The 21,874-nt window shown below is 36.0% G+C and overlaps 1 protein-coding gene across 12 annotated transcripts in view; it reads right to left on the bottom strand.

The window, feature by feature from the left end:
* IQCM (IQ motif containing M) overlaps positions 1 to 21,874 on the bottom strand; it is a 662,550-nt gene that overhangs the window by 185,544 nt on the left and 455,132 nt on the right. For 7 of the 12 annotated variants that reach the window (XM_042935330.1, XM_042935329.1, XM_042935338.1 and 4 more), the window contains one exon: positions 10,342 to 10,742. The exons of the other annotated variants lie outside the window; for them this stretch is intronic. In XM_042935330.1, coding sequence (XP_042791264.1) covers positions 10,633 to 10,742 — 110 coding nt within the window. In that variant the 3' untranslated portion in view covers positions 10,342 to 10,632. Of the gene's footprint in view, positions 1 to 10,341; positions 10,743 to 21,874 lie in introns of those variants that run through there. 12 annotated transcript variants of the gene reach the window in all.

Genomic DNA, 21,874 nt, shown 5'->3' with positions numbered 1-21,874 from the left:
CCACAATAAAGAGTCGGGAGTGGCTTCAAACTTACGCTTATTTTGGTAACATTTGTTTTCTTTCCCATTTATTCAATCATTTATGTATTATTATGGACTCATGGAGTTGTTGTTGTTGTTTTTTTTAACCTCAGGGTTAAAATTCAATATTAGAGTTTGTTCTAGAATTACAAACTTTTATTATAAAACATTACACTTTGCTTCTTTGTAACTTCTCAGAAAGTGAGAAACTTAAGTCACATTATCTGCAATATATCTACTTCTTTGTTCATGCTTAGCATACCTGTAAAATAGTTTCAGAATTATTGACATGTATCTCCTATGGCAACATTTAAATTTTGCAACAAACACTTTTTAATAGCCATCAACTCAAGAAAAGGATGTCAACATTCAGTTAAAAATTAAGAACTGAATTTATTTCTCAGGATGCCTAGGTAGCTCAGTCAGTTAAGCGTCTGACTTCATTCAGTTCAGGTCATGATCTCATGATTCATGGGCTCCAACCCCATGTCAGGCTCTGTGCTGACAGCATTGAGCCTGGAGCTTGCTTCAGATTATGTGTCTCCCTCTCTCTCTGCCACTCCCTCATTTGTGCTCTCTCTCTCAAAAAGAAAATAAACATTAAAAAAAAATTTTTAAAGAACTGAATTTATTTCTCAAAAAATTTCCATAGTTATTTTCAGAAGACTATGCCCAAAGATGACCTAAAACGTACAGACTCAGAAGATGCCTTTAAGTATAACTCTGTAAAGTATGACATTCATTTAGATTAATTACTGAATGGATTTTTGCTTATTTTCAAATCCAAGTTTTCTTTTACATGATCTCCAACTTAAGTGATATCTGATAATGTGTTAATTAACATAACGTGATAATTCTATTATCAGAAAAAGATAATACACAAAGCATATTATATTAATGCCATCAGATTCTATACAGGGAAATATCAGTGAAGATAATTGTAATAATACTATGATTTTTTTATATATTTCATGAAATTCACATAAATCTTTTTGGAATTTCATCCTCTCAAAGGTGAGACAATCTGACATTAAAAAATTTTTTTTAATGTTTATTTATTTTTGAGATAGAGACAGAGCACGAGTGGGGGAGGTGCAGAGAGAGAGGGGGACATAGAATCTGAGGCAGGCTCCAGGATCCAAGCTGTCAGCACAGAGTCTGAGGTGGGGCTCAAACCCACGATTGGCAAGATCATGACCTGAGCCAAAGTTGAACACTTAACCAACTGAGCCACCCAGGCACCCCAGACATCTGATATTTTTTAAGTGCTTTTGTAAATTAAGTTAAAATGCTCAACATTGAAAATAGTTTCTGTGTTTGTAGTAAAATATCAATATAAATTTTGTGAAGAATGAGATTACAGTAAAAACGATGCCCTTACAAAATTAAGAAATATTTGGGGGATGCTCAAATGGGATGGTATGGGAAATATTTGGGTGGCTCAGTCAGTTAAGAGGCTGATTCTTGATTTCAGCTTAGGTCATGATCTCACGACTCATGAGTTTGAGACCTGCATCAGGCTCTTTGCTAAAAGCATGGAGTCTGCTTGGGATTCTCTCTCTCTCCCTTTCTCTCCTCCCCTCCCTTACTCATGTGTGCATGCACTCTCTCTATCTATCTCAAAATAAATAAATACACTTAAAAAAGTAAATATTTGGGGCAGAAATATTCTTGGAAATAGTTGTAGTACACACATAATTCAAATTGCATATGAACAAGCTACAGTATTATGAAATAGAAGCTATAGTTGTTGAATTTCTCACACATGCACACACATGCATGCATAGACTGGTAACCTGAATTAGAATAACTGTACTACAGAGTTTGTGGGATAAAGAGATGACCAAGGGGCACCTGGGTGGCTCAGTCGGTTAAGCGTCTGACTTAGGCTCAGTTCATGATCTCGCAAGTCTGTGAGCTCTAGCCCCTCATGGGGCTCTGTGCTGACAGCTCAGAGCCTGGAGCCTGCTTCAGATTCTGTGTCTCCCTCTCTCTCTGCTCCTCCCCTACTCATGCTCTGTCTGTCTCTCAAACATAAATAAACCTTTAAAAAAAATAAAAAAAATTTAAAAAAAGAGACTGAAACTGAAAAGATACTTCAGAATGGCGGCATGTACTTTCACTGTTGCCCATCGTCATCCTGATTTCGGAAATGTTTTGCTTTTAAAGAACTACTTTGTAAGTCAACTCCTTGTGAATCCTCTAGATTTTCTTTATTTTCTTCATAATCAATATGAAATCTTTACTAAAATTATTCAACAAAGGGAATTGTCAAAAATGCCATCTTTGAAAGACTTTGCTTAATTGCAATATATTGGAAAACAAAACTGGTAAACAGGAAGACACTGACATTTATTCATAGAAAAGCAAGACTAACTGAAATGATATCTAACATTTAATTCTGGAATTCTATAGTTTGCTTTGGAGTATCTTGACTGGTAGCAACACTATGTTATTGGAATTCTAACTATTAGTTGAATAAGTTATGTTCTGGGATGAAATGAATCTGACAAAATACCTATGATTTTACACCACCTGAAGTTGATAAAACAACCAAAAACTCATATTAACATATTTGATACACTTTTTTTCATGTGCAAACATTAAAGAATGGATGCTAACTGGAGGCTGACCATGAATATCTGTGAAAATATTGGAGTTGAAATATTTATATATTTATACAAAAAATTTTACCCTTGAGAATATTCTTCATTTGGCAGAATTTGCTCTGAGCTTACCAGATACCTTGGCATTTTTAGTGTTCTTTTAATTAAAAATAATACAATCTACAGAGAAGATTCAGTGGTAGGTGTCCATTTTTATTTTGTTAACCACAAATGCAACCTAGAAGTCTATTTCAGGCAATTTTATGAAAAAATAATAAAAGAATGAGACCATATTTGGGAAAAATACCAATGGCATTGTATTAAAGAGTCACTGCTAATTCATTAAAGTATGTGATTAAAAACGTGAATTACTACTGAAGGAGGATCCAGTCCGTTGCCTTGACTGACACCATTTTGCCTTCAACTTGTTCCTCTTAATTACTTTGTTTTTCCCTCCAGCTGATCTGTTAATTCAGGCAAGGGGCCCTGAGTACAAAATATGCAGCGATAGTAACTGAAACTACCCTCTCAAGCAATAATGGCTGCCCTGACTACATCAAGATCCTGATTGACCCCAAAGACAATGATCAGCCTAATCTTTGCTGCTCAGCTGCATGTACCCACCCATCTTTGTTCCACACTTTCATTATATAAACTTAGAAGTATTCACATCTTGAAGATAGATCCTGGGACCCTAGTCTGCTGTCTTCCCAGTATTGGCCTCACTGAAATAAATTCCTTTCTTGTTTCACCACTGCTCCTCTCTCTGCCTTCGGATTCTGTCCATGGTGAGTGGTTGTACCTGGTCGATTCTTGCACCCTTGGGCTCTGGAAACAATACCAAGACCAATTATGCTGCATCTCTTCTTTTTAATGTTCAAATAATCAATTAAAAGGTATTTTGGCATGTTACATGAAGGTATATAGATGTGTGCTATTTTTATTTTGGGGAGAGAGTTTTATTTTTGAAAACAATTTTAATAGAATTATTTTATACATCCAATATAACAAAATTAGTGGGAAAATACATAATTTTAGCTATTTTTGGTACCCATTTTACTCTCACAATTGTCTCATTTTTTCATCTGCCTTTTTGTGACCTGCTACTGTCTATACATTTGCCAGCGTTTGGTGTAGGATCAAAGTCTGAAGCCTTTCATATCTCAGTAAAACCCTTGCTAGCCTGTTCAGTTTGATTGGGCAGTCCTTGGTTTAAATCCTCTTAATTCAATGGACATTTCTCAAAAACTAGTGCTAGGTTTAGGGATGTGGTATAATCTTTGCTTTCAGGAGTCTTTTTTTTCTTTTTCTGGTGAGTTAAAAGTTCTGCACATGAAACAACTCATTGAGACCAGTATACATCAGTGCAAAATAACATCATCAAGAACAAAAATAAATGGGGCAGAGAAATTCATACTGGCAGAAGGGAATAAAAGCACTAAGGATGACTGGGTTTTCTGGGAAAGGTTTGAAAGAGTAGATCTAGGACTGGTTGTCTAGATAACTAGGTAAATTTCAAACAGACAAGGAGAAAAGGGGAGAGGTGCCTTGAACTGAGGGAGGGAGGAGGCTTGCTTGCTCTGGGGTCAGCAGACTAGGCAATAAGGTGAAGGTGTATTGCAAGAAACACAGAAGGCAAGGGTACAGATAAGAACTTTAGCCGAAGGTCTAGAAGGTAAAGAACAAGGAGTGTCTAAGATTTAGTAGGAAGGCCATGCATTGCTAGATGGATTGGAGAATAGGACACTGACGTTGTAGAAAATTCAGAGACATGTTAAGAAATCTAGATTAGGAGTGATTAAGTCCTGGACTAGCAGAACGAATGTGAACGTGAAAAAGAAAGGGACAAATCCAGGAAGTGTTTTGAAGAAAAGGGAACTGGCAAGTTATCTTATGTAAGAAACATGAGTTTTTTTAAAAAATGTAATTCTTTGTGATTTAACTCAGAGACTGTGTGGGCTAACCTGGGAGTCAAGATTATACACGAACTTTTCCTACATAAAACCTGAAATAATATACTGTATTGATATAATCATCTAGTCACAAGATGTATACTAGAAGGGAGGCTCAATATCAGTCATAACAAATACACAAAATAAAAATTCTAACAGGATTTTTTAAAGTAAAGTTGTTCTTTTTTTTTTTTTAATATGAAATGTATTGTCAAATTGGTTTCCATACAACACCCAGTGCTCATCCCAACAGGTGCCCTTCTCAATTCATCACCCACCCTCCCCACCCTCCCATCCTCCCCATCAACCCTCAGTTTATTCTCAGTTTTTAAGAGTCTCTTATGCTTTGGCTCTCTCTCTCTCTAACAGGAATTTTTTGGGTTTCAATAAAGTTTGTAGTAAATCGTGACATAAATGTTACCAGGATGCCCCTCAGTTGGTTTGCACAATGTCTGAGGCTCCCAGCATTAGTCACTCACAGTTGACAGGCCTTGTTAAAATGCAAACAAGGTAATACATGAAGCCATTAGGATCCATTAACACCTTGAACCAATTTAATTGATCAAATTAGCTAACCTGTTCTAAAGCATGAGGAAAAGAAGGATGCAAGCAAGGACAGCAGGGAGATTTTTTATGTGGGGGAAGAGAGAATACTAGAGAAATCATTCAGCATCAGGCACCTACAGCATGTGCTGTTTGTGATGTTGCCTAGTTTGGCCCTGCATTGTGGATCCTTCTTTCTAGAAAAATCCACACATTTTTGTCTTCTGTGGAGGTAATAAGGAATAGGATAAAGGAAGATTGGGCTGGGAATCAGAAGATCCGATGCCAATCCCAGCTCAGACAATAAATTGCTGTATGACCTTACTTAACCCTTGACTTCAACTTTTATTTTTATAAAATGAGGGCTTTCGACCATTTAAGTAATGCCTGCTCCAGCTACTCAATTCTATAAAATAGTTACATTTTTATTTTCACAGGGTTTTTTGTTGGTGCTTTTCTTTTAGGATAAGGGAGTTTTATAAATAAGAAAAACTCAGTTTTATCAAGAATATCACCTATTTAAGATTCTGAAGCATCAATGATGTTTCAAAGACATATTTTGAGGCTCTTTTACAGATTAGCCTGATATCTTGGTTTATGATGAAAATCTATAGGACCTGTATTTGCATAAGGCAGTATCAGTTTTCCTCAAAGCCATATTTCACTTATTACAGCATCCCAAAATGTATGTTCCATTAGTCATCTAACTATATGAGAGATTTTACTTCCAGACTAACCACTGCATCATTGAAACAGTACAAAATTTACAAATAGTTTAGTCTTTAATATACATGTCAAAATGCAGAAAGATTAAAGTGATAAATCTCATCCTATTCTATCCCTTTCATTTTTGTGGATTATATACAACTGTCAAGCTTCTGGAGTTTCATCAAATTATCATCCTGCTATCAAAAATAAAGTTACTTTTCTGATATCCTTGGCTTTTCTACTATAGAGGATTACTTATAGGAATATTATTTAAGGTATCAAATATGCTTTCAACTAAGATGAAGCTGCCATGACATGCAGGAGGAAAAATGGAGCTGGGATTTTTTGGGACAATGAGACATGCTAGGAGGTCAGATATCTGGCCTTTATGCTTATGGAGTACATCCCAAATCTTCATTTTGAAAAATGCATCTTACTTCTAAATACCTTTATATTGGTGGAGACTTTACTGATGAGCATTATTTAGTAAAGAGGGAGAAAAGGAAAGAAGAAGGGAAGAGAGGAAGAAAGGAAAGAAGAAAGGGAGGCAGGAGGAAAGAAGGAAAATAAATGGTTTAGGGTTCTCAGTTGAACAAGTAGTTTCTGGCAGCCTATTTTCTCCAGACTGAAAATCAGTGGTCTTTTATATAAAAAGAATGGCTCCTATCTGGGCACCTGGATGGCTTAGTCAGTTAAGAATCCAACTCTTGATATTGGCTCAGGTCATGATCTCATGGTTAGTCAGGTCAAGCCCCACACTGGGCTCCATGCTGACATTGTTGATCCTGCTTGGGATTTTCTCTCTCCCTCTCTCTCTGCCCCTCCCACACACACTCTCTCTCTCACACAAAACAAATAAGTAAACTTTAAAAAAATGGTTCCTATCAACATATTACTGAAAAGTATTTACTTAACAATTTTTATTTGAATAACAAAACCAAAACAAAATAAAACCCAAAGTTCTTCAATTTCAGGAAAGAAAAACACATACCTAAGAAATGAAAATAAAAAAGTTTCCCTTTAAACTGATGCTAGATGTTTGCAGGATTCTTGATGAATTATACAAGGGATTAACATCACAATATTGGAAAACTAATGACTGGATTATTTGGATACTTTTATAATAAAATGTTAAACCACAATGATGACCATCCAAGTAAAGCCATTTGAAATTTTTCTTGTTCCCTAAAATAATGACGAATGCAATCTAATCCCTGTGGCAGAAAAGGACATATTCTCTTCTTGAATGTAAAACTAGTCCACATTTCCTAGCCCCCTTGAATTTCACTGGAGCCAGGTGACAAGTTGTCTCCAAAAGAATGTGAACAGAAGTGATGATGTGTTCCAAGTTCAGAGTGAAGCAGTTAAGATATGGGTGTGTTTTCTCCACATTCTCTTTTTTGTCTACTGCATGAATGTGAAGACTGTGGTAGTGGCCCTAAGGAGTGGCAAAACTATTAAGAGGGAAAAAGACCGAATCTCTGGAAAACTGCACGGGCCTGCTGACTTGGGCTGGCTTGTGAAGTAAGCAAAAAAGATATTATTACTTTAAGCCAATGGGATTTTTAGGATTGTTTTTCAAAGCTGTTAACCTGCCCTGACTGATACACTTCTCTGAACATACTTTGGGAGAAAGCAGTTAATATAAAAATTTGGTCTACCTACTGTTGAAATAAATTTCTAGACCCAAGATAGAGCCACTCCTGCCTGAGGTGCCATCTAAGCAAACTGAAACTTAGATAACTTTCATGTTCCTGTCAATGCTCCACTTGACCAAAGAAATACAGTGTGTGACTTCAGCTGATCCCTAAATGCCAAACCAACTCTGGACTCTCCTTATTCCTTATTCCTTCTCACCCCAACCAAGGTCGACCATGTGGCACCAGACAGATAGCTCCTATTTTTCTCTTCCTTGTTCTTTATTCTTTATCCTGTAAAAGTTTCTTGCCTTCCACCCCATTTTGCAGTTCTCTGAATGGAGAATATTCACCTTCTGTCTTAATAATTGTCAACATGGTCTTCTTTAATAATTTTTCACTGTCAAAGTTTCCACAATTCAAATTTATGTGAAAGCATACCACAAATACTAAAGCATTTTGCAAATTTAATATAGGATTGTTATTAACAGCATTAATAAAAATTTTAATAGAGAATTCGGTATTTCAATTGTATATTTTGGAGTGGAAGTTGGGAAAAGAAGTGGATAGACATATAAGAATCCCCTTAAATCTGAATTTTATTTATTTTTTAATTTTTTAAGCATATTTACTTTGAGAGAGACAGAGAGAGAGAGAGACCGCCCACAAGTGGGAGAGGGGCAGAGAGAGATGGAGAGAGGGAATCCCAAGCAGGCTCCACTCTGCCAGTGCAGAGCCAGACACACAGCTTGATCCCACAAACTGAGATCAGGACCTGAGCTGAAATCAAGAGTCATAAACTTAACCAACTGAGCTACACAGGCGCCCCTGAATTTTCTGAGAGGTACTTCATGCTGAAGGATCACAGCTTCATTAGTACTCTAATAGCTGAACTTATTAAGAAAAATATAGACTCATAAGAAAATGTAAAACATAAGACATAGGCGACTAAAAGATGTAACAAAGCTGAATCTTGACTTTTCATTGTTTCTGGATTTTTTTTTTCCTAATGCACTTTTATTTAATTTGGCTTAGCTATTTTACAGATTGTATTACTCTAGTCAGAAGCAGTGTTTTAGAACTCAGCTGGGTCACAGGAACTTTCTCACCACTCCATTCTAATTTGCAGTTTTGCTATAATAAAAGGCCCAAATATATTGCTACTGTCTAGACGTTTTATCTGAAACAAGTGTCCTTTGTAGTCTCAGAGGACTTTTCTATTTTATTTCCAGTAAATCAAAGTCTGTGAAGAGCTTCGGTTCTTATTAAGACATACCCTTCACAGTCCAGTGACTGCCAACAGTAGCAAGCCATTGACAGTTCATTTACATATAAGTGATGACTTCCATCAGGTAGTTGGCTCAAAAACACAATGGACATTTAGAGCATATCCAATATTTCTTGTTCTTTGATGAGCACCAAGTGCCAATTTTTATATGGAAACTAACTATTGAGAAGTGAAGGCTTCTTTTCCCTGACCTTACGCTGTCTCCTGCAGCTCCACGGTGACATATTGTCACTGAACTTTAATGTAGGATCACATCTCTGAAAGACATTCAGTAGCCCTACCTCAGTTTGCTAAAAATAAAGAATAATAGTCAAATGTGGGAAACAGGAGATAAGAACAATTATCACATTTTGTTAAAGGAAAAATAAACTTCTATATTCTGCCCCCAACTGTCATAATCATACCTTAATTTTTATGTTTTATTTTTACAGGGTAATATTGATGCTTTTTTCTATTAATTGTTTTCTCTTATAAATATATTTGCCATTTGAAATAGTGACACCCATTACACAACACTCATTAGGAAATCCTGTATTTTAGTTTGTAGGTGCCTTTCATTATAATTCTATGGTTTTGCTCCCAATTTTTTCTTGAATAGTGGTAGCAGAAATCCAGCCAAATTTTCATCCTAATAATGCTATAAAAAGGAGCAGGCTGATGATCTGTTACCACACTGGAACTCAACTCATGTGTGATTTTTTTCTTTTCTTTTTTTTCTTTTTTTATTGTGCGCTTTCCAGATTTTTTTAGTCTTGAAATAAAGAAAAATGTTTTTCTTTAAAATGAAACACTTTCAATTACCAACAGGGAGAATTTGGATAATTTAATTTCACAAATAAGCTAATGTGTATATTTTAGCTCGTAATCATTTACCCTCACCCCTCCCCACCTCTAGCCCCACCCCCATCAAGTGTTTTACTGAAAACATTTTCTGGTTAGAGGATTAGCATGTTTTTTAGCCCAGCTTGGTTCTGGTTTTGGTGAGGCCCTGACTTAACATGATTTTTGTAACTGGCTTTTCTAAACATTTTATTCTAATAACTTCCACATGGGTTCTACAGTAAACTTTACTGAATCAAGTATCCTGAGAGAGATTTTATTCTTAAACCAGAGTTGATTACAGAAGTCACAGATCACAGGTAAGAACCGAAAAAATGAAACACATGTAGTTCCCACCTCTATTCATATCTAGTCTCTATGTTAGGTACACATTCTGTTCCTTCACTTATTTCTCCAACTGCATTCAGAAGGAGGAAGTAGAGGAGGGAAGAATTGATAGATAACCTGATGGATGGAAGGATGGATGGATGGATGGATGGATAGATAGATAGACAGATAATATTAAATGCAAGATTCTTAAGAAACTGGTGTTGTCCAACTGTGCCTCAAATCCTTTCTGAACTAAGGCAAGCAACTCAGGAACACTATATGTTGACTTCCAGTTTTTCACAAGTGAGGAATGACAATAGGGAAAAATAATACTAGACTACACTAATAAAGTCATATAGTTTAAAATACATTTTGAGAAACAATTTCCAAAAAATTTAAGAGAGTTTTTAGAAACAAAAATTGTAAAGTCTCTTTATGGCATTTATTGGTAATGGAACAACATAAATTAAAGTTCAACGAAAGGAACACTTGACACTAAGAGGTTTCAACTTCATTATGATAAGAGTAGCTTTTAGTGAAGAAGAGCCAGTGAATGGTTCATCCAAAGATATTTTGAAATTATAAACTGACTTGTTGAAATCCTTCTTTTGATATCCAAAGATGCTTGTCATTTTTTCCTGTTGATATATAATTAATCCATGGTCGATGTTAATGTATCTTTGGGTAGAAAGGTTCAACTCTTAAGATAATAACATTGTGTTGAAACATTATTCTACTTCTTTTGATAAATGTCTCATTTTCCTTTCTCTTATAGATCTGGATACTAACTTTCCAACAATCCGGATGTTAGCTCTTTTGAGTATTGGATGTCCGTTCACTATAAGACAAATATATACTACATTAATATATTTTCAAATAATATGACAATGTGCCATGCTTTTGAAATCATAAAATATTATAGGAAATAAATTATAGTTGTTCTAGAACATTAAAAAGTTTGAGTTGGACACATTTCTTTCAGGTATATTGTACTACATTATATATCATGACAAGAGACTCAGCAAGAGTTACTATAAAACCAAACAGCTGAGAGAAGGGATGACAGAACCTGGATCCCAACATACAGTGTACTTCAAATAAGTTAGATGCAGCATATGTTTGATCATAAGAGCAACAGTATTATTATTATTTTTTACAATACAACATACTCAGTTCTGATATGGGTATTCAAATCAATGTAAACTATTTACATAGATTGCTTGTACTAGATTCATCTTTGGATAAAATGACTTTCCAAATGAGAAACAAAAGCCGTAGATTTAATGTGTCTACCATGATACACACACTAATTTACAGATATGGTAGTATGTTTTTGCCTTTCAGGACCTATTGCTGTTATGAAGCAAAAACAACCAAAAAATAGTTTAAGTTATGAGGAGAACAATCCACGTTACTACAAGGAATTTAATGACTTGATGTGTTGCAAAAGAAGTATCAGGGCACTGTTGCTGTTTTATGTTATCTATATTGCCGTTAGACAAATACCAAGGCCTCTAATAACATAAATAAATTATACCACATTTGGAGTATTTATAAAATAATTATAATTGTATTTTGTAATTATAATTGTAAATTGTAATTATCATTCCAATTGTGATTGTTGGTAGCCACCAACTGGTGTTCTAATCTAGTAGTTATATAAGATAAGCATGTTAGTTCTAAAGATAAGATCTCAGGAAAAAAATGATTTCCTGTTGTGAATGTTTTTTAATTATATACAATACCAACCATACATTTCATCAGACAGAAGACAGTTAAAATATAGGATTTCTCAAATTACTTAAAATAGAAAAAATAGTGAAGATAATGGTCCAAGATCTTGTTTCTACACATTTTTCAGTGAATCCAGCCTTAGTGCTCAACCTTAGTTTCCTTATTTTTGAAGTGGGGATAATATCTATCTTGTTCAGTTGTTGAAAGGATCCAAAAAAACCATATATCAAAAGACATATGTTTAATAATGTATTAATATTTACCTTTTATTTATAATAAATATACCATACTAATGCAAGGTGTTAATAATTAGAAATGGGAGAAGGGGGTGTAAGGAGGTATATGGGAGCACTTTCTACTTTCCACCAATATTTCTATAATCCTAAAACTCCTAAAACAATAAAGTCTATTAGTTTAAAAAAAAGATATGTCTGATACTTCATAAATATTCAAGATACAGTTGCTGTATTGTGATTACATACACCATGATGTTATAATGTATAACCTTTATAAAGATATTTCACTAACAATTATGTGAGATAATAGAAAAAATATATTGGTCTCTGCCTTCTGATTCTTGGCACTGAACTACTAAAACCTTTGTAATTTTCTAAGTGATAAAAGCACTAGGAGCATCTTTTGCCCTAATGAAGTGACTCTGAGTGAACTCTTGGGTGGCTGCTGGATGAGAGATGGATCCAGGACACCCAGTTAGTATCCAAGAATTACTTGTTGGTGTAAGGGAAAAATTCACACACGGATGACCAGAATCCTAGTTGGTGATCAGGAGTGGGATTGGGAGTGGAATCCTAAATTTTATAATCCATTATTTTATAAATGTTTCAATTAAATAAAGGATCATTTAATTTTAGGAAGAATAAAAATATAAGTATACATGATATATTTTTAACCTTTCAAAGTAAATATCCTTGACCTTCATTTTCATCATATAGCAGAGAACAATCCTTTTGATTAAAACAAGTCAAATCTTGAATAAAATATTATATGTATTTTAACTGCATTGCTAAGCTGGCAGAGAAGTAGGAAAATGCAGAGGCCAAAAAGAAAGTAAAATAGTAATCTATAGTGGATATTTGAGTGCCAAAATCAGTTTTGTTTTGTTTTGTTTTTTTGGACTGAGGTTTTCTGCAGAACCCTGGATACCTGAACTTTATTCAGCCTTATGAGGGGAGTGGGGACAGGAGATAAAGCATATGGTCCATTCAAAATGGGGAGTTCATCAGGAGACCACAATGAAGGGGTGGGGCCCTAGAGGGATACAGCATCAGAGTAGGCAGAATGATGTTAAAAAAGAGAGAAGGAAGGGAAGGGAAAGAAAAGGAAGGGAAGGGAAGGGAAGGGAGGGGAGAGGTGGGCAGAGCAGAGCAGGGCATGGAAAGAATAGGAAGGGAAGCAGAGGGGAAGAAAGAGAAGGACGGGGGAAGGGTGAGCATCTGGGAAAGGAAGGGAAGGGGAGGGAAGAGGAGAGGAGGGAAGGGGAGGAAAAGGAAGGAGAGTGGAGGGTGGGGTGGTGGGGAAAGGAAAAGGAAAAGAACACTTCAAAGAAAAACATCCAGGGAACTTTCCTATCTCTGTGAGGCTGGTAGATACAACTGAACCCCAAGCCTGGCCCTGGTTTGATGTTCCAGTTCATGTCACCTGTGTGGTCCAAAAAAATTTCAGTAAGTGTAGAGTTTGTTGGTCTGCCAACAAACCCCTGTTGTTGGAAAAACCCCTATAGAAGAAAGCAACTTAAGAAAGCAACTTCAACCAAGGCTTTTAAAATACATCACAAAAACATACATTATCAAATGCCTATATGTTACAAAGTTATTTTAAATGGAAAAACAGATTACAAAGCAGTACCCACAAAATAATCCCAGTTTTTTAAAAAAATTATATGCGTGGGGCAACACCCACAATATTAAAAGAGCAACATGTTAATAGTGAGTGGAAATATAATTTAGCTTTAGTTCTGTTTGTTTATCCATATTTTTAACAGAACATACCATTTATGTAAAAATAACAATGTTAGAGGTCTTCAAGTTTCTAGATTGCAATATATAATAGAAAGTCATTTTTATTGTAATGAATAAATAATCATGAGTTAGATATCTTTGTTTATACTTCAATAATTTAAAGAAATGATTCAAATTGGAGAATTATTCAAATTAAATAGATAATATGCTGAAAATATGCATTTCATTAGCTGCATTTTTAGGAAAGGATACTAAAATTTTCTCAAAGATTGAAAGTATGCTTTGCCCTCTGTTTTCTTTTTAACCACCTCCAGACTTTCAGGTTCACATATCTATTTCATTATTTTTCATGCAATCTCTCTGACCTCTTCAAGCATATGTATTATTCTACACTATTGGCTACCTCCTGTGAATGCTTCAAAATGAACCTTTGAAAGGAACTTGGAAAGAAAATGAATGTGGATTATGTAAAAAGTAAAATATACATTTATGTCACTGAGTATCAGTAGAACCCTGTTTGTGCAGGGTCATGCTAAGTGTTATGAGGTGATGTAGAGGGCACCAGCTTAGACCTTTCTGAGTCTTCATTTCCTAACCCACAAACAAACCAAAAACAATAAACAAACAAACAAAACCCAGTAATTTTATGTTACTCATAGAGATTTAGTTAGAAAAAATAAATGAAAGCAACTACCTAACATGGTATCACAGCCCTGCCCACCAGCAAGATTATCAGAGCCTATAAATAGCACAAATATAGTCCTAGATGACAAACAATTAAGGACATATTTAAGTTGTTACATTTGATGCTAGTATATGGCAGGGTCCAAGTTTGAACCTGCATGTTGTGCACTTTAGAATTTCAAACAGGTGTATGTCCAGAAGACTGGCAGAACAAATCCTCCAAGGACCTTTCTGTAAAGAAAGAAAGAAATCCTCTTGGGGAAAATCTCTTAATACAGGAAGAGTTAGCTGAATATTCCGTCTTGGTCTATGAAGACAGTGGCAGCTGGCAGGGATGGGTATATTTACGTAATTTGAATTGCCTCTTGCTAAGATGATTTTGCTTTGACTTTCCACTTCCTTATTCCCTATCCATCTCTTCCCTCTCCCCCCCACGGCCCCCCCACCCCCCATCTGGATACTCTGTGGGAGATACTTTGTGGGAGAAAGGCCCCAGTGAGAAAATGACAAGGGAACTGAAAAAGCTGTTTTCCTACACCATGCCCTTGGGATGCTGAGAGCACAAGGCATCAATACTGAGATTGAGGTAACAGTGGTTCAAAGTCCAAGGGAGAAGTTTTTCCTTCTGCAGGTTGGAATCAGCATGGCATGGCCTGTATAGGTGCTGACAGCAATGGCAGCAGCAAGACACCTTTGCTAGGCTTCCTGCACTTCAGAGTGACAGCAGAGTGTAGAAGTCTATTTTTAGCCTAGAGTTGGGTATTTATGAGCACATGTGAGACATCCTAGAAATAACCAATTATGAGGACTGCTTTCAAAGAAATAACAGATTGCATAAAAGTAGGTAGAAAATTCTATGTGACTACCTTTGTGACTATACATGTATCTACATATACATATGTGTGCATATATGTGGTTGGATATTGTTTTGAAATATTAAAGGTTGGCTTTCGACTCTTCACCCCTCTTAGCTCCTGGTTCTGCCATTCAGGCAATAGTAATGGTTTCCTTGAGGGTGACTGAAAATAAATCACCTCATTTCTGACACTTACCAGTTTGAAACAAGGAAAAATTATGTAAATAGGTAACAAATATTCCATTATTGAGTTTTTAAATAGTTGGGTTCCTCTTTGTAATCTATAAAAAAATATATAAAGCAGGAGAACCTGGGTGGCTCAGTCAGTTAAGCATCCGACTCTTGATTTCTGCTTAGGTCATGATCTCACCATCGTGAGATCAAGCCCTGCATTGGGCTCTGCGCTAGGTGTGGAAACTGCTTGGGATTCTCTCTCCCTCTCTTTGCACTTCCCCTGCCTTTCAAAATAAATAAATAAACCTAAAAAGTGAAAAAGAATTGGACTAGCAAACTGGAGGGGAACAAAAGAAAAGTTATTGATGCTCTCATGAGAAAGGGCCAGGCAGCCTTTCCCCTTGTACCTTGCCCTGAGGGAATGGAAAATGGAAATCTCAATGACAGAAAGCACTTAGAGTTTGTGGAAAGATTTAGGAGTAAAGGAGTTTTGTTGAAGGGGCCATGATTCTTCTGAAACACAAAGCCAAGTGGCCAATATGGTGCTGTGACAGTAGCTGTGGGGAGGGTCTAGGTAAGGGTTATGCAGCATCCCAGAACAAATTGCAGCCCAATGTGGTATGAGGAGAGCCATTGAGATTGTAGAGATTTCTAAGTGGGAATGGGAATTCTGAGAAGACTGGCTGACTGGAGGAGGCCAGAGGTCAGGACAGGGAGAGAATCAAGTAGATGCACTTCTCTACTGGGGCTAAGGCAGATGCTAAGACTGAATGCCAATGAATGGTTCCTAAGGTCCCAAGGTTCCCAAGGTCCAGGCACAAGAGTTACATCTCAGGAGGCCATCAGAGAAAAGAGGTCACAGTGAGGATATCTCTCATAAGATGAAAAGAAACAGGAGAGCAGCCCTATTATAGGTGGGGGCCTGGCAAAGACTAAGTAAGAAAGAAGGACAAAAGTTGATGGTATATATAAGCAACAAGACTGGAATAAAAACACACAAGTTAGAGATGTAGCTTACAGATTACTAAGAGGAAAGCAGTCTGGTTACTAACAGGGAAATATTTTCTATGTGAAAAACTTGAGTATGAAACTCTACTTGCTGTGCAATCAGAAAATATGAGTTTCATCACAAGTGATATCCACTTATGGAATGGGGTAAGGGAAAAAGAGCTGACCTAAGTAACTTGAAAAAACAATGTTTTGCCTAGAAACTGGAAGCTAATGAAAAATGCAAATGGATAGATGCAGATAGATACATAGAGAAATAATTATGTTTACAAACTTGGGTTAGTAATCCAAGAATCATATTATATATATATATATATATATATATATATATATATATATATATATTTCTTAGATCTGTCTACTGAGGGAGGCTGGAGACCTCAGTAACAATGAACACATCCCAGTGCCCAGATTTTGGTTTCTTAAGACTACTCTCCAATAAAAGGAACCAAGAGTCCCTGGAGAAATGGCTGGCTCTAGGGCCAAGGCAGGGACAATATAAGATGAACCTTCAGAATCTTGTAATGTCAGAAAGTAAGGAAGTGCTCAAAAAACAAAAGGACAGGAGCATGTCACAGGGACTCAGGAGTCTACGTGAAAAAGCACCCAATGTCTAAAGCTGGAATAATCTGAAAAATAGCAACAACAAAAGAATGCAGTATTAGATTATAACTTAAAGTATAAAAGAAATATACAGGAGTACATGTAAATAAATGATTGAATAAATAAATAGGGGAGAAAAAATCTTCATTACATAAGAATTCTTTATAATTTATGTAGATATTCCCACTTCCCAGAGAAAATGTTTAATATCTCATTCATACTTCCTTGAGTGTGAGCTGGATTTAGTTATGGACTTTCAAAAAAAAAAAAGATTGCAGAGGGTGGATGGGGAGAAAGTAATTTATAGCAAATGGAGGAACCAGACAAACACTATCTTGGCCCGTTGATCGAGGTTAATATCACGAGAAATAATTCATATTGGTATGAATGTTCTTGCTAATGTGATGTGATGAGAAGGGCACTTCACCTCTGCTATTCTTTCAAAAAAATACACAACCTCAGCATTTGAAAAACAATAATATTGACAATGAGAAGGATAGCTTCCATTTAATGTACATTCATTCTTTGCCAGGCACAGTGCTGAGTGCTTTACTTATATTATCTCAAATTCTCTTTCTACCAATACCAGATGCTGTCATTAATATTATTATAAGAAACTCAGGGGCGCCTGTGTGGCTCAGTCGGTTAAGCATCCGACTTCCACTCCGGTCATGATCTCATGGTCTGTGAGTTCAAGCCCTGCATCGGGCTCTGTGCTGACAGCTCAGAGCCTGGAGCCTGCTTCAGATTCTGTGTCTCCCTCTCTCTCTGCCCCTCCCCCACTCACACTCTGCCTTTCTCTCTCAAAAATAAACAAACATTAAAAAAAATTTTTAAAAAGAAACTAAGACTCATAATACTAACATGACTCATTGGGCTATATAGGTAATTTTTGATACACATATGAATTGCAGAACCTTTTATAATAACTCACTGGAAACCATAGCACTATTTAAATCATTCATTTTTAAAGCAGGTCTATGTTACATTATATAATTCTTTTGCCTTTTTACTTAGTACATCCCTTGAGCATCATTTGTCCTTCTTCAAAATATCAGGTAATATAATTTTTGTGTCACTGCATTAATCTCTAAAATAGTGTCTTGCAGATTAATGAGTGTTCAATAATTTTGATAATGCTTATTTTTTTTACAAAATTTTCATCATATTATACATATTTTGCTTTCTTCACTCAAGAAGAATTGATGGAAATCTTTCCATGCTAACCAGTATAGCTCTAATTCATTATTTTAAGTGGTGCATAGTATTTTGTGATGTGAATGGATCATAATGTTGCTTTATTGATTAGCATTTACTTTGCTCCTCAGTTTTCCCAAATAAAAATAATGCTTAAAATAAGCATGCTTATGTATTTAGTAGCACTGTCATTTCCATGTGACAGATTCCCAAGATGTAGTGCAGAGTCAAAAGTATTTATATTTTTAATTTTAATTGATATTGCCAACATGCTTTCTAAAACAGGATGAAATGCAATTTATACCAGCAATGTGTGCCAATACTTCTTTGCTCATAACCTAGCCACAATAGGCATTATTGTTTTACTTGCTTTGTTTTAATCGTGACCAGTCTAAAAGCTGCTAATCCATTGAGTTTCCTCATCTTCTAGTGACTGAGCAACTTTGCATATATTCAACGACTTTTGGATTTTTTGTGAGTGGTTTCTCTACATCTTTTGTCTATTTGCTATTAGATTATCCTCTTTTGCTCAATTTTAAACAGTTCAACATATTAAACCTCTGTCTCATAAAATGCAATTCTACTCCAAATCAATTTTTAAAAATAGGTTTGTTTATGGTACTTTTTCATAGAAAAGTTTTGAAATTTTTATAAAACGAAAGTCATTTTTCTTCTGTTTTATATTCCTTATTGAGTATCTTTCTTGCTCCTACCTTAAATATGTAGTTCTTTAGATTTCCTTGCAAATTGATTATTGATTGACTAATTGGTTGATTGGACTCATTGTTGAATTTTCTCAATTGCTACTTTTAGTATCTATCGATATTATTATATAATTTTTCCCTAAAAGTCTTTATGTAATAAACTATGGGAATAGAATTCTGAATTTTTAATATGGTGTTATCCTTATATTTGGAACAGAATGTATTTGGCCTTAGTGTGTTATCCTTTAATAGATGCCTGGGACAAGTTCCTTTTTCCAAGTACTCAGTGCTCATAACTACTAAGACAAAGCATACCAGCCACTTCTACCTTGTTAGAAACTTTCTTTGGATCTTTCAGGCCCAATTACAAGAAATCCACTCTCAATAAGAGCCCTTTCGCCAGCATCATATAATAGTGGCTAGGACTGCCTCCATTACCCAGATCTCATTCTCTGCTCAATGGCTAAGTGACACAGCTTCAAAGCAAAGACATGAAAGATGAAAACAACAAGAGGAATTTTAGAGTTTTCAATTGGAAATTCTTCATCATATTTTTAAAAGTGTTATAAAAAGACAAAGTAATAAAAGCCAAAGACTATACAATCTGTGTAAAAAAGGCACAAATATGAAATTTCTCTAAGCTGAGGTAGATCATTTTTTCTGGGGAGGTTGTAGGAGGGAATCAAGGCAAGATCTTAATATTCCAGACAAATACATGAGATTAACATAACGAGGAGGCCCATCCAGAGAACTCACATCTTAAAAACTAGAAAAAAAAATACGTCCAAATGCATTTCACCCTAGATGTTTTCCAACTTAGTACCTCTTTTGAGCATCATTTGTTCTCCAACTCCTTGTCAAAAGGAGTGCCCCAATCCTGAGAGGCCCCCATAAGCCACCAGGCTTCAGGAGGTGCGAGGTTCATCAGAGCCTCTCCACTCCCCTCCCCATAGATGAGGCAGTCTGCAGCAAGCAGAAACAGTTGGGTTCTCTTATGGCAAAACGGCAAAATACCAAAAAGGAAGTTGAGAGAAGCCCTCTCTTTACTATCCAAGCCAAACACAAGCCTTTCTGATACCCTGCAACGGCGTCGTGCCTTGTACCACGCAGAAAACGAACTCCAAGAAGCCAGTAAACAACACAAAACAAAATAAAACAACAACAACAAAATGAAAATGGTATGGTATTATTACAATAATCTACCAGAAAATACTCAAGTGCTTCATTATTCATTTTAATCTACATTAGGACAACAGCAGAGTGAAGATTCAAATTGCTGAACTGCCTCTGAAAAGAAACAATCACAAAAAAATTAAAGTATTCCAATATATGTGCACAATGGAAAAGAGCAAAGAAGGTTTAAACCATGTATGTTGTAATCTATTGCATTCTAATTGAAATCCAATTGATCTTAACAGGGTTTAGATAAGGACATTTAATGGACAAACTTTTCAAAGCAGAATGGTCAATGTCTCACCAAGAAGTGATAAAAATTCTTGTGACATTTTTAGTAGAGAGCCAGGAGCATGAACTTTGGGATCAGAAAGACCAAAATACTAAAAGACTAAAATATTGGCGTTTTTAGCTTAGCACCTTTGTGATGTTAAGAAAGATGACTTTGCATGTCTTCATCTGTAAAATGAAGACAATATCAGTACCTACTTCAAAGGAATAGTATAGGAATCTAATAAGAAAATATACATAAAGCACTTGATTTAGATTTGAATGTATCATAAATTCTTATATTGTGTCTATTATTATCCCCCTTTCTCTTCTTTTTTGTCCTCCTCCACTGAGATGGAGATTAGTTTGTCACAATCTGCCCTGCCAGATATTTATTAATTTACTGGGTATTTTGTTGTTATTTTCTTTAAAGTGTACTTGCATTGTGAATGCCACTTCCAGATAAGCAAACAACCCTTTTCCAATGAACCACCATATTGTTTCCTCTAACTTCTTCCCATAGACACATTCTGTATTTACCACTGATGTGACTGCATTCTGATGTGAAAACCAGTGAAAATATAATTCCTAGTTAGTTTTTAACACACAATGCTACCTCTTCCACCCACACACATAACCAAGTGAAATTCTGAGAAATATAAAATCTTCACTTTGTTCATTCTTCTTAGATAAATCAGATAAACCTATCTAGTGTTTCCAAGAGGTCTACCAAAACAGCCCGTCTTCCTGCCCTTCCACCTCTCCCTTCTCATATGAGCATGACTCTGGAAATCTTGTTAAGACAGTCTGGTGGAGGGGTGCCTGGGTGACTCAGTGGGTTAAGCATCCCACTGTGGCTCCAGTCATGATTTCATGGTTTGTGGGTTTGAACCCCAGTGGCAGCACGGGGCTCTATGATGACAGTGTGGAACCTGCTTGGGATTCTCTCTCTCTCTCTCTCTCTCTCTCTGCCCCTCCCTCACATGTGTGTGCACACACTTGTGCCCTTTGTCTCTCTCTCTCTCTCTCTCTCTTCCCCTCTCTAATAAATTAAACTTAAACAACAACAACAAAAGACTCAGTCTGGTAGAGCGTCTTAAATTTCCTTCTCCCAGACCTTGAAGTGAGGCACTTACACTTTCTGAGTAAGCATATTTATTGATCATATAATCCCTTTCTATACAGTGTCTACATCTGTGAAAAGGCTTAGAATTGGGTATGTTCACAGAACAAATATGCTCAGTTAAACTTTACCACTAGGTGTCGCTCTGTCACATCCAAGCCAAAGTGGGGCCACTTCACACTACCAAAATGCTGTGCAGTCTAGGCACTTGTCCCACACCTGAGAAATATCTAACAGTAATATTGACTTTGCCGCACTGGAAGCAAATAATTAAGATTAATATAAGACCAAAGTTGGCTCTAAGTATCCTCTGATCAGGATAGAAGAACCCACTTATCTCCACCAACCATGATCTCATTTGATAGGTCCCCACTTCCAAAGGGCTGAGGTACACCTGCAGTGTTTCTGTCTCCAAGAGTTTTCAGCTTTCCAAGCTCCATGATGCCAGAGGCTAATGGAAGCACT

This window comes from Panthera leo, chromosome B1, assembly GCF_018350215.1.
Source record: "Panthera leo isolate Ple1 chromosome B1, P.leo_Ple1_pat1.1, whole genome shotgun sequence".
Lineage (NCBI taxonomy): Eukaryota > Metazoa > Chordata > Mammalia > Carnivora > Felidae > Panthera > Panthera leo.
Note: the sequence above shows the minus strand (reverse complement) of the source record. Positions and strands in the feature narration are given on the sequence as shown.